A 12,127-nucleotide genomic window follows, 5' to 3' on the forward strand; every position below is an offset into this window, starting at 1 on the left:
TCGGTGAGGCAATTCATGGACAATGTTGAAAATAGGTCCTGCTAAAATTTCTAACGTCAACTTGTAAAACGCGGGGTTTTTCGTCGTCGAATTTTAAAAATTCCGTGCGACGTGTACGCCATATATGAGCAAGTCGGAGCGAAGTGTTTGCTATTCTTGATAATTTAACGTTTCGTACAACGAACGCTCGTAAATCCCGATGAATAAAGAAAACTGTTGAAACAGTTTCATTTTACAATCCTATCGTCTTAAACCTCTGAAAGCTCCGAAACAATAACCGTTCTCATGCAACCGAAAAACCATGAGAAGCATATTTCATCTTTGGACTAATGGCGTTCGAATATTTGTTTTCTTAGATTAGGTTCACTGCGTTTTAGCTGTAAACATACTCGCTATTGTATGCATAAATGCACGAATGCTCCGCAAATCTGATCTGCAGCCACAACGTAAGTTTGGTTTTCGCGAATCGCTGAGATTTACGATGATGCAAAAAGTCTGTTTTATCCGATGAATGCGTGGGTTGAATTGTACAGCTTGTTTCTTTCGACTGCTCTCAGCTTGATTCGTTTACGTACACGCTTACATGTGTGTAATTTCATGAATGCGCCAAGAAATGAATGTAAATAAAACTATAAGTAAGCATTGTTAACAAATGAGTCATTATAATCGAGCTCGTCATCTTTACAAAGGTAGCTTAATTTTACATTTAATTAACTTTTGATTCATTCGCTTTCTCATGCTTTGAAGACAAAAATGCAAAAAAAAAAAAAAAAAGAAACAACAAGAATTTATCTCCCAGAAATTACTTCAGACATACATATATGTATGCATACCTATATTATCGCGGAGCGCTATTGAGTAGTTCAAATTGCGTCATATTTGCGTCAGATCTATGAGAGCATGTATAAAAGTTATGTATAGCACGCCTTTTAAATCCGTGTCTGCAGATATAGAGGAATTTTAGACGGTCGACTTATACATATCCAGTAAAACGGTTCAGGATTCGCGATGAGGTGAAATTAAATAACGATATTCAATTCACGGCGCTACCTTTGACTCTTCCTGCAAAAATGTAATCCTTGCCATGCGCTCGATGAATCACAAGCATCACGAGAATATATATATATATATATATATATACATTCCGCGATGTCGTCGGAGAAGCTCGTCGTCTGATTAGAGAGTCAGCCGCCGTGGTTAATATCGCGGAGGAAAATCGTGAAAGGTTAAACTCGCCATTATCCGCACCGTTAAATCAACATCGGCACTTCCCTCGTCACGAAAGTTACAGAGTTTCTACCACCGGCAATATTTCACCTCATTACAAACGGTTCATCTCCACTCGATTTCCACATTCAATTCATGCTCACCACGTCTAGTTATTTCGCATCTTTTTTTTTCTCTTTTTTCTTTATCTTCTCATTTTCTCGGAGCTCGGTTCAAGAGCACAGTTTTTAGTTGTTCTTACTTGCGGTATAGACGCGTCTGTGTAAAATAACAACGGATCTCTTCGGACAGCATCGCGGACGAGGTAAAATCACCGAAGCCGTGGAGCGGAGAGAAGAAAAAGAAAGTATATAACGAACCGTATAACAGTTCGACACATCGTCACTAATTCACATTGCTCGGCGAACAATTTTTTTTTTTTTTTTTTTTTTTTTTTTTTTGCGGGTGCAACATTTTAGCGCCACTTAGAGACGGAATGTTCTACCTAACTTCTTTGACACGTGCGGCAGAGGTTTTCATTGAATAAGTAGGTAATGTACAAACGTCTGTCGGCCCAACTTCGATATCATTTAAAATATACTAACAATCAGTGTGGGTATATACCTTGAAAAAAATATGAACAGAAACGAAAGTAGGAGAATAATCGTTGCGGATTGTAAAATAATTGACAAAATATATAAAAACAAGTCGTTCCGCATGTTTGACGAAATCGATTAATTGTCACCCACGGCAGGTTTTCCTAATTTTTTTTTCTCTTCCCCGGTTGTTCCAGATATCTGACATCGTCGTTGGCCAGGAACCGAACGTAACAGCACGCGAAGCTCTCCTGAGATGGGCCCGACGTTCTACAGCCCGTTACCCCGGGGTCCGTGTCTCGGACTTCACGGGTTCCTGGCGAGACGGCCTTGCCTTCAGTGCGCTTCTGCATCGCAACAGGCCAGACCTCGTCGATTGGCGAAGTGCCAGGTCAAGCCAGGCCCGCGAACGCCTCGACAGGGTTTTCCACATCGCCGAGCGCGAGTACGGCGTTACCAGGCTTCTCGATCCCGAAGGTAAGGAGGACCTCTCGTCCCGACCTTGAATTTTATCGCAGAGAAAATAAACGAGGATGCAGATTCGTGTCGACGACGGCAACGATAAAACGGAACGAATGCAGCGTGCCTAGTTTCAAAGATTACGGAATAAATCGGACGCGTAAGGTATGGCCAAGGTCGTTTAAAGTATCGGAGAACCGATAAACGCAAGAACGGTGGGATAAGAAAGAAGGAAGAAAAAGACAAGCGTACGCAACTACCGTCCGAATGAATTTAACGCGAGATCTGAGAAACTGGTGAAGATTATACGCGATACTATTCGACTCGCATTGACAAGATCATTTCTTTCTTTCGCAATTGGATGAGTATACTCACAGGCATTTGATTTTGCGTTCGTCTTGTTTGTTTTTCAAATTTTTATACTCTCGCTTATGTATTTTGTGCCACGATCTATGTGCGCTACTTTGAATAGAGGTTTTTTTTATCATACAAAATCACGCGAGAGGCACCTTAACTTCTGACGTGCAAACGTGTGGCTTGAAACCTTAGGGCCACGACGTGCATCGAGCGTTTCGTGATCGGTGTATCACTACTTTATTTCAGTGTAAGATCTCGCCTTGCGATTATACCATTCAGGTATAAACGAACAAACTTTTACTTCTCGCGAGTTTTTCGCTCTTCGATGTGAAACTAACTGTCTTGCTTGATGCCAGTTCTCGTGCCTCTCGCCAGTTTACCCATATGTTTTTCTTTTATAAATATCCCGTTTATTCATGTTTACTGCGTGACGAAGTCGCGTGAGAAGAGCTATTTTATTTTATTATTCTTTCCTTTATCCACATAGTCGATTTGAAGTTAAGAACTTTATTCCTGGTTTAACATCTTTGAATACCAAATTTATTTCTATTCGTTCGAATTGTCTGTCTATTTCATTGATCCGTTGTAACACTGCATACGGTCGTGACCACAACTGGCCTCTGTGGTCAGGAAATGCAAATGGGATCGAGAACTTTACGATCGATGGATGTTGCGTCGTCTTAGAATCGTCAGAGATCGATAGGTCAAGACTATCGTGTCTCGCCTAATGGAGAGAAGGATCTTCTCCTTCTCTTTCTATCTTTTCTCTAATGCCTATCTGCAATGTGAAAAATCAGCATTATCAATCTTTATCATCCAACATCTCCGACACGATTGAGTTATAATAATAGCCACGAGTCATCGGGTAACGATCTCAAAGTGAAAGATGCTTCAGCGACTCACGATCACCAATCTGAAGATAATGTTCAAAGTTTTGTTTTATCTGTACAATTATTGTTTGTCATTTTCACTTCATCCCAAGTAGAACAAACGGGACAAATCAAGGAGTTTTTCAGACTCTCTTCGTTTCTTTGAAATTCTTACTACCAAGCCGAACGAGAACCTTTGAGAAATCTCATTGTTTCAACTCGTTACATTGTTCGCGTATAGTTGAATGCGCGAATAACGTATGTAACTATACTTATATTCAGCTTCAGGTAAGCATATCTTTTAGGAACGTGCGAAATGCGTCCTTTTGCATGTTTCGTTCCGTTGTTTCGGCTACCAGGCTATAAAATGTTTTTCACTTGGGGTTTAATTTTTTTCATTGAATTTTTTTTTTTTCTCTCTCTCCTTTTGTTTAGAACTTCCGGTTCCATTGACAATTTATGCTGTATAATTTACAGACTGTACGACGAAGCCTTTTTTTTTTCTTCTTACCTAATGCTCACAATTACTCACAGGTACTATAATCGACCTGGGAATAATACAGGAGATAGGCATCTCGAACAAAACATTTTTAGCATATCCTAGAAACGAGCGAAATTCAGCCATAGTTTAAACGAAAATATGCTAATGTTCAATCACAATAAATAGCAAACAACGATTCGGTGTTTTTATCGAAACCAGCTCTTTTATATTTCAAACAAGGAAATAAGCTTAACCAGGTCGTCATTACGTGACGCGAATATGTTCTTCTCTTTCTCTTCTTGAGGTACTTGTGCAGTGTCTCTAATCTTGGCCGGTTTAAATTATTCGCGTATTTTTTCGTGGACTCCCCCCCCCCCCCCCCCACCTTGTGAAACAATGGTGATTTACTTTTTCGCAACTCGTAACGAATGCAGGTAGAAATTCGTAGGAGTATGGCGCTTGTACAGCGGTAAGGATGTGGGATGTATACCGTTTTATTTTTCTGTCACGGTACTTGCAGCTGTATCCGGCGCACTCCTGCGACCAAGAACCAGAATTCCTGGCTCTGCAACCAATTGCATTCATTCCTTGCACGAACTCATGTATCTACATAATATATAAGTTGTTACTCGTCGCGCTGACGTCATTGCAATTCAGAAACTTCCGACAACCTTATAATGATATTCCTTTGTCGTCATAATTTTCATTGTTGCGTACAGTAACAGTCTACGGTCTTAGAAATCACGAGGCTAATCGCGATGCCAATTTGTCGAGTTGCCCAACAGTTTTTATATCATTATTTCACAGCCTGCAGGAACCAGAAATGTAATTAATCTCAGAAGTTTTTTTTCTATAACTTCCTGCTAGAAGTTATCTTCTCTTTTTTACGATCACGAACGCTGAGTAAAATGTTTGTTCACTGTTAACAAAAGTATATTTGGATATGGCGAAGCAAATGTTTGATTCGAATATGATTCGTTAATTGTTGACAAATTTTTATCGATCATTACTTTGTTCAACTAAAATTTAATAGTAATAACGTTTTTTAACAACAAATAATAAAAAATCTTTTCTCAGTGAAGGATTAGAATACATTTTGAGTTTATCCAAAGTGGGTGGTCATCGTTATTGCTGGAACTTTTATCGTACCGACGAATCGTGCTTTGTACGAGTCAAATATTGTACATATATACATATGCATATAGAATCAAATAATAGTTTATACTATGAATCGCAACGTTTGCTAGGCTACATGTAATTGATCCGCTCTAGACACTATAAAAGGTTCGAGGCACTAAGGCGTGCACGCCGGAAGTGCACACCGGCTTTAACGATCCGTATCATATTTTACATTCTATATGTATGCGTAAATATACATTGAACGAACCACTTGACTCGTGATTCACGATCAGGCTACGCAATGTTCAGTCGGTGCAGTTGGCCGAAATGACCCGTCTCTCAACCTACCTCACTGTTTCTTCTTATGTAATCTTTAACCTTTTCTTACACGTATATATATAATTTCCTTTCAGACGTTGATACCCCCGAACCGGACGAGAAGTCTCTGATAACGTATATCTCGTCGCTCTACGACGTGTTCCCTGAACCGCCACCGATTCATCCGCTTTACGATGCCGAGGCCCAGCGGCGATCAGCCGAATACAGGGAATTGGCGACATCCCTTCACTTGTGGATTCGCGAAAAAATGGCCCTTATGCAGGAGCGTTCGTTCCCCCCGACGCTTATCGAAATGAAAAAACTTGCCGCCGATAGTGCCAAGTTTAAAAACGAGGAAGTACCACCGAGGTACAGAGATAAACAGAGATTGGCTCACATATTCAGAGATCTTCAGAAGTACTTTGAGGCTGTGGGAGAGGTCGACATGGAACCCGAACTCCATATCGAAGTTATCGAAAAGAATTGGAACAGACTGATGATGCTTCATCAGGAGCGAGACCAAGCTATTATCGACGAAATCAAGCGGTAACGTTGAATTTTATCAATACAGTTTATTTTTTGTGTATCCATTAATGGGTATTTGAATTGGAACATGTTCGTCGATTTCGCTATTTCAGTGCAATTTTCGGTAAAATATTTTTATTAGATGTATTCGCAACAATACGGAATTGTATGAATCTAATTTTAGAGTCGTAAACTTCGAAATTGTAGATTGACAAAGGAAAACATTGATAATTAATATTGTGAGATTCTTATTTGGAAAACTAGTTATTCGGAACTGTTCTTTGCAAATTTGTTTTCGATTCAAATTCTTCAATGTTCTTAGTCTCCCTGCAGATTCTGATATCATACTGTTCAAAAACTTGCACAAAAATGTTATATGGTATAGAAGGAATTTCTATGGTATATATTCTTTGATCGAAAATCTGGTCCTTAAACCATATTTTATTCTTTGGCTGATTTTTACGATATTTTCAGCTTGGAACGCTTGCAACGTCTCGCAGAGAAAGTTCACCGTGAAATGAAATCAACGGATAATCGTTTGGAAGAGCTTGAAAGACGAGTGGACGACGAAGCTCGTCATTTGGATCGACTTCATCCATTGGAAGCCAAACATGCTGTTGACCTGCTGGAACAGGACATACGCAATACGGAGACACAGATTCAAAATATATTCACCGACGTTCACACTCTCACAGAAGGCAGATATAGCCAGGCTCCTGAACTCCATAAAAGGTAAATTAGTGTTTATAATTTTCATGGATACGAATATAATTCTGGCGTACACAAATTATAAGCACACTGTTTTGAAAATCTGGCAAGCTGAAGTCCGTTTATTTTCACACGAAATTTATTGTTACAGGGTACAGAAACTTCACCAACGTTGGGTAGCTTTACGGTCGCTACTCCATAAGCGTTTGGTAGCACCGCTGTCCGTAATTTCATTTCCCGTTGAAGAACGAGTCGTTACTAAGCACCGTACTACCGTTCATGAAACTCGATTGGTTGATACTAATCCACATTTCCGTAATCTACACGACTGTATCGATTGGTGCAAGAATAAATTGAAGCAACTACAAGAAGCTGATTACGGATCCGATCTTCCTAGCGTCCAAAATGAACTAGACATTCACCAGAGGGAACATAAAAACATTGACCAGTTTTATTCAAAAGTAGAAAAATGTCTGCAAGCCAAAAACAATTTCCATGGCGATGAACTCGCCCTTTACAGTCAGCATTTGAGCACTCTTCAGAAACTCTATGCTGAACTTTTGGCCACGTCGAATAAGAGACTCTCAGATTTGGATATTCTACAAGATTTCATACAGTCGGCCACTGGAGAACTTGTATGGTTGAATGCCAAGGAGGAGACAGAAGTAACAAGGGATTGGAGCGACAAGAGTTTGAATGTGCAAAGCATTGAACAATATTACGAAGTAAGTTTGTTATTATCGGTGATCAGTATTTTTTTCACTAAACTGAAAGATAGTTTAAAAGTCTATTAACACTTTATCTACTTTTACAAGCGTACATATGGGTCAGGAATTGAGGTAACAAAATTGACAACTTTTCAGCCAGATTGCAGCCACTTTTCAAACTGGCTACTACACAATTCATTCATGAAAATCAAATTTGACATAATCGTTTCATTTATTTACAGTCCCTGATGAGCGACTTGGAGAAACGTGAGATTCAGTTCTCCGCTGTACAAGATCGAGGAGAGGCTTTAGTTCTGCAACATCACCCTGCAGCTAAAACAATTGAAGCATATATGGCCGCGATGCAGAGCCAATGGGCTTGGCTGCTGCAGTTAACTCTATGCCTTGAGGTGCATCTGCGACACGCAGCCCACAGTCAAACCTTCTTCAAAGAGGTTCAGCAGGCTGAACTATGGATAACGAATCGCGATGAGATCCTGAATACCGTTTATTCGCAGTCAGATTTTTCATTGGACGAAGGAGAACGTCTTTTGAAGGGGATGCAAGAACTTAGGGAAGAGTTGAACAACTACGGAGATCATATACAACGACTAGTCGATCAGTCAAAGGAAATAGTTCCCATGAAGCAGCGCAGGCAGCCAGTTGCAAGACCAATCCAAGTCACTGCTATATGCAGCTACAAACAAGTTAACGTGAGTACAAAACCTAATTGTGTAAAATAAGAACAATGCTGTCAGAGGTATAATAACCATTGGCTTAACTTGTTTCACAGATCTCGTTTGAAAAGGGCGAACAATGCACGTTGTATGATAATTCAGGCCGAGTTAAATGGCGCGTCAAAAATTCCCAAGGTGTTGAGTCACCTGTACCTGGAGTTTGTTTTACGTTACCACCACCTGACAAAGAAGCTCTGGATGCGGCCGAAAGACTGCGTCGTCAGTACGACAGAAGCGTGGCTTTGTGGCAACGGAAACAATTGAGATTACGGCAAAACATGATCTTTGCCACAATAAAGGTCGTTAAGGGTTGGGACTTGCCTCAGTTCCTCGCCATGGGTCAAGACCAGCGCACAGCTATCAGAAAAGCTCTGAACGAAGACGCCGACAAATTGCTTTCAGAAGGTGATCCGGCTGACCCGCAATTGAGGAGATTAAGACGCGAGATGGCCGATGTCAATAGGCTGTTTGACGATTTTGAAAAACGAGCTCGGGCAGAAGAGGAATCAAAGAATGCGGGACGTATATTTAACGATCAAGTTTCTGCTCTACAGCAGGCTCTGGATGAGGCAGAAAGAATCCTTAACTTGCGCATCGCAGCTCTCTTGCCGCGAGATCTGGATAGTCTCGAACATCTTGTTCTAGAACACAAAGACTTTGAACAAAATTTACAACGCCATGCACCGGAGGTTGAACAAGTGCAACAAACATTCCGTGGAATAACACTAAAAACAGCTGCGATGAGGAACAAACTCGACAATGTGATGACCAAATGGAATCATTTGTGGAACCTGAGTAATCTTTACATAGAGCGATTGAAATGTGTTGAAATAGTTTTATCCGGCCTAGAAGAAAATACGGCGGCTATTTCAGAATTTGAAATCAAACTGGCATCTTGCAGCGAATTACCATCTGACGTCAAAGGTCTGCAACACGTACTGGAGAATTTAATGATCTTGCAGAGTGCTATATCACAGCAACAAATACTCATTGACCAGCTGAACGACGACGCTCACAATGCACGAAGGTTGGTCGAAAAATCACGGCCTAATCATCGTGGCCCACACAGTGATATGGATAGGCTTGATGCCGAAGTGAACAGGCTAAACGCAAGATGGACAAATATTTGCGGTCAACTCGTCGATAGACTACGAAGCGCGGAAACGGCGTACGGTCTTGCTCAGCAGTACAATAACTCGTACCAGAATGAAGTCGACTTTGTCGATGAGGGGTATCAAAAATTGGAGAATCTTGCTCCGATCCACAATAAAGCTCACGAGCAGCTTGAAACTACTAAGGTATTTATTAGAAACAAAGTCAGATTGTCGCTTTAAGATGAAAAATGAAGAACTATGCCTTGCGATGTGTATTAAATCAATTCATTGGATTTTGGTTTCAGTTGTCTAAAGTGAAAATAATTTATCTCAGAACTTATGATATTGATCAATAAATTGTCTTGTTTTCAGAATTTGCTGAACAAGATTGTGGACAGAGCTCCGGTAATTGAGGCAGTTAATGTAACCGGTGGTCGCTTGATTCGCGAAGGCAAGGTAAGACGAAATTTTGGCGCATAAAAGTGCCTGGACAGGTAGCTTAAGCTAGTTGAATGATTGTTGTATGAATGGAACCCCAAGATATTGATTTACATTGTATATACTTATCATCATCATTTCATTTATTCACGTACACAAACTTTTCGATGTTCTTTTACACATTTTTTTCAAGCTCTACTCAAGGCAAATTTTCAGAAGGCTACAACAAATCACCATATTTGTACTATACACATGTACAATTACTGTCTATTATTGTGATTGTTATTGTTATTTATGGCGACGAGTATTAATCGTCATTTATAAGTGAAATCACATTTTTGGACCTTCCAAATCCAGTACTCCAAATGACATTTCTTTTGTTGCAATTAACGGCTACTTTAACTATAATTGTTACTTAAATTTTAATGGATTATTTAACTCGTTGAACTAAAATTTTACTAAATTCTTATCTAGTATGTTCTCGAAAAAAAAAAAAGTTCGTTATTTACCATTACTGAGGCAGACATGAGATTTAATCATTCGAAGAGTAAACATTAATGAGTAGCATGGTTGAATGGAGTTAGAAATTGGCATGCTTTATAGGGTGATGGAGATTTCATATTGCTTGCGGGAGCCCTTTTTACTTTTTTCTTGCCAAATTTCTGTCTCAGTCATGTAGCACAATAATGATTGAAGCTCACCAGATAGAATCATCAGTTCAATCAAACGTCTTTTGTATTTTCCTGCATTTCTTCTTGATTTTATGATTTTTCGCCATTATCACCGTTTATCATGTAATTCCGCTGTCATTTTTTCTGACGCGTATCCGTTGCTCTCAACTATAGTTGAGATCTCTTAGCTCATCTTTGTGCCAGTCCAATGTGTAAACCACAATTACCTTGATATGTAATTTCGCCAAGCTATTTTCGAGGATTTCATTTGGCGTCGACACAGACTATTCTTGGCACCTGCTTGCTAAATTGTTTGATTTCTACTTAAAGATGCCAAATAAATATTTCTCCTTTTATACGCAAAAATATACGCTAGCATTGATTGATCTTTTTGCATATTCTTGAGTTTTATTCCATATCCTGCAGCAAATCAAATTGGAAAATCAATTTTTTAATGATGAATTCGTTTTCGACTACAATCCTTTTTATCGTACTTTCGTTTCATTCATACTAATTTACAGATTATATGATTGTGTTAACTTTTTTTTTTAGTATCAAATATATCAAAATTAGTAAAATTCCTACTGTCCCATGTATTTAAGTCTCAAAGCTTCAATCTGTAGGTGATATATTAACACCAACATATTCAATTTTCAAGAATAAGATTGATATAATTTATATAATCCGTTCTTTACGCACACAGCATATTTTTGAATATACGTTCTTCAGTATTCTTATTCTTTATCATTGCTTGATGGAGGCTAACGGTAATGGCCTACCCGATCTAATTCACTAACCCTAACGGACTAACCTAACACTTTAGATATACGCCCAGAGGCTAAGAGCATTCAGGGAGCAGTTGGAAGAGGTTTGCCCATCGTTGGATGCTTCGGTGAAACGACCACGACGAGACTCGGCCACAGTAGACAACGTTGCCCGTGAACTAGACACTCTGAACAGAAGATACACCACTCTTCTCAGCCTTCTTCAGGAACGTGCTCGGAAGCTGGTTCTACTCTTCCCTGAAGATTTGGCGCTACAGGTGAGTTTTCCATTCTCTATTACACTTTCGACACATGTTTTCTATTTGTCGATGACTGAATTGTTACATGGAGACCAATTAGCACATTTTTGAGATTTCATGTGGCAGGGATCTCCTTGGAAATATTTTATATCTTGACAGCTAGTGTGTATGACGAATGTGCCAACTGAACAAAATATCGAGTTGAACATTAGAATTTAAAAGTATACTCCACCCTTTGTTAAATCAACATGGTGATAATATTTTGATCCAACTGCAGAAAATCATAAAGCAGTCCAATCCCACACGGAAATTATTTGTGAAATAAATTGGCTCTTAAAATGTTGAAACTGCAAGTTAAAAATGAGATGAACTCAGTAGGCGAGTTAGATTTTATCACCGGCAGACCTGGGCTGAACTATTTTAGGTATAATTTAACCTATACCGATGTGGAACAAGAGACATTAATAGATTAAATCAGTGAGGCGATTTTCAACTAGCTTAATTTGAAGTTACGTAAGCTATCGTATCATTTGCGATAAAATATTATAAATTTGACGATTCAATGAGGCGAGAAATTTTGCTACCGTCGATATTTTTTTCACACAACTGGTGGAAATGCAACTCTGGTTAGTGCGGCATTTTTAACAGTTTCTTCGATTCTTAATTCTATTCACTTTCACATTACCAGGTAAACGAATTATTATGCTCAAGTATTCATGAATTCAGTATAATACAAACACGTGTATTCACTATAGTGAATGTATAGCTACTATTCCCTAAAACATTAGTGACGTTGTAACATACATTATTGCTTGATG

At 39.2% G+C, this 12,127-nt stretch overlaps 1 protein-coding gene across 23 annotated transcripts in view; it reads left to right on the forward strand.

The window, feature by feature from the left end:
• shot (dystonin-like protein short stop) overlaps positions 1–12,127 on the forward strand; it is a 173,189-nt gene that overhangs the window by 117,277 nt on the left and 43,785 nt on the right. For 20 of the 23 annotated variants that reach the window (XM_069134147.1, XM_046615848.2, XM_046615859.2 and 17 more), the window contains 8 exons: positions 2,000–2,279; positions 5,501–5,951; positions 6,405–6,662; positions 6,790–7,363; positions 7,588–8,058; positions 8,139–9,380; positions 9,549–9,632; positions 11,109–11,327. In XM_069134147.1, coding sequence (XP_068990248.1) covers positions 2,000–2,279; positions 5,501–5,951; positions 6,405–6,662; positions 6,790–7,363; positions 7,588–8,058; positions 8,139–9,380; positions 9,549–9,632; positions 11,109–11,327 — 3,579 coding nt within the window. The remainder of the gene's footprint in view (positions 1–1,999; positions 2,280–5,500; positions 5,952–6,404; positions 6,663–6,789; positions 7,364–7,587; positions 8,059–8,138; positions 9,381–9,548; positions 9,633–11,108; positions 11,328–12,127) is intronic. The other 3 variants (XM_046615876.2, XM_046615881.2, XM_046615878.2) reach the window with 1 other exon arrangement.

The sequence above is a fragment of the Neodiprion pinetum genome, chromosome 3 (genome assembly GCF_021155775.2).
Source record: "Neodiprion pinetum isolate iyNeoPine1 chromosome 3, iyNeoPine1.2, whole genome shotgun sequence".
Lineage (NCBI taxonomy): Eukaryota > Metazoa > Arthropoda > Insecta > Hymenoptera > Diprionidae > Neodiprion > Neodiprion pinetum.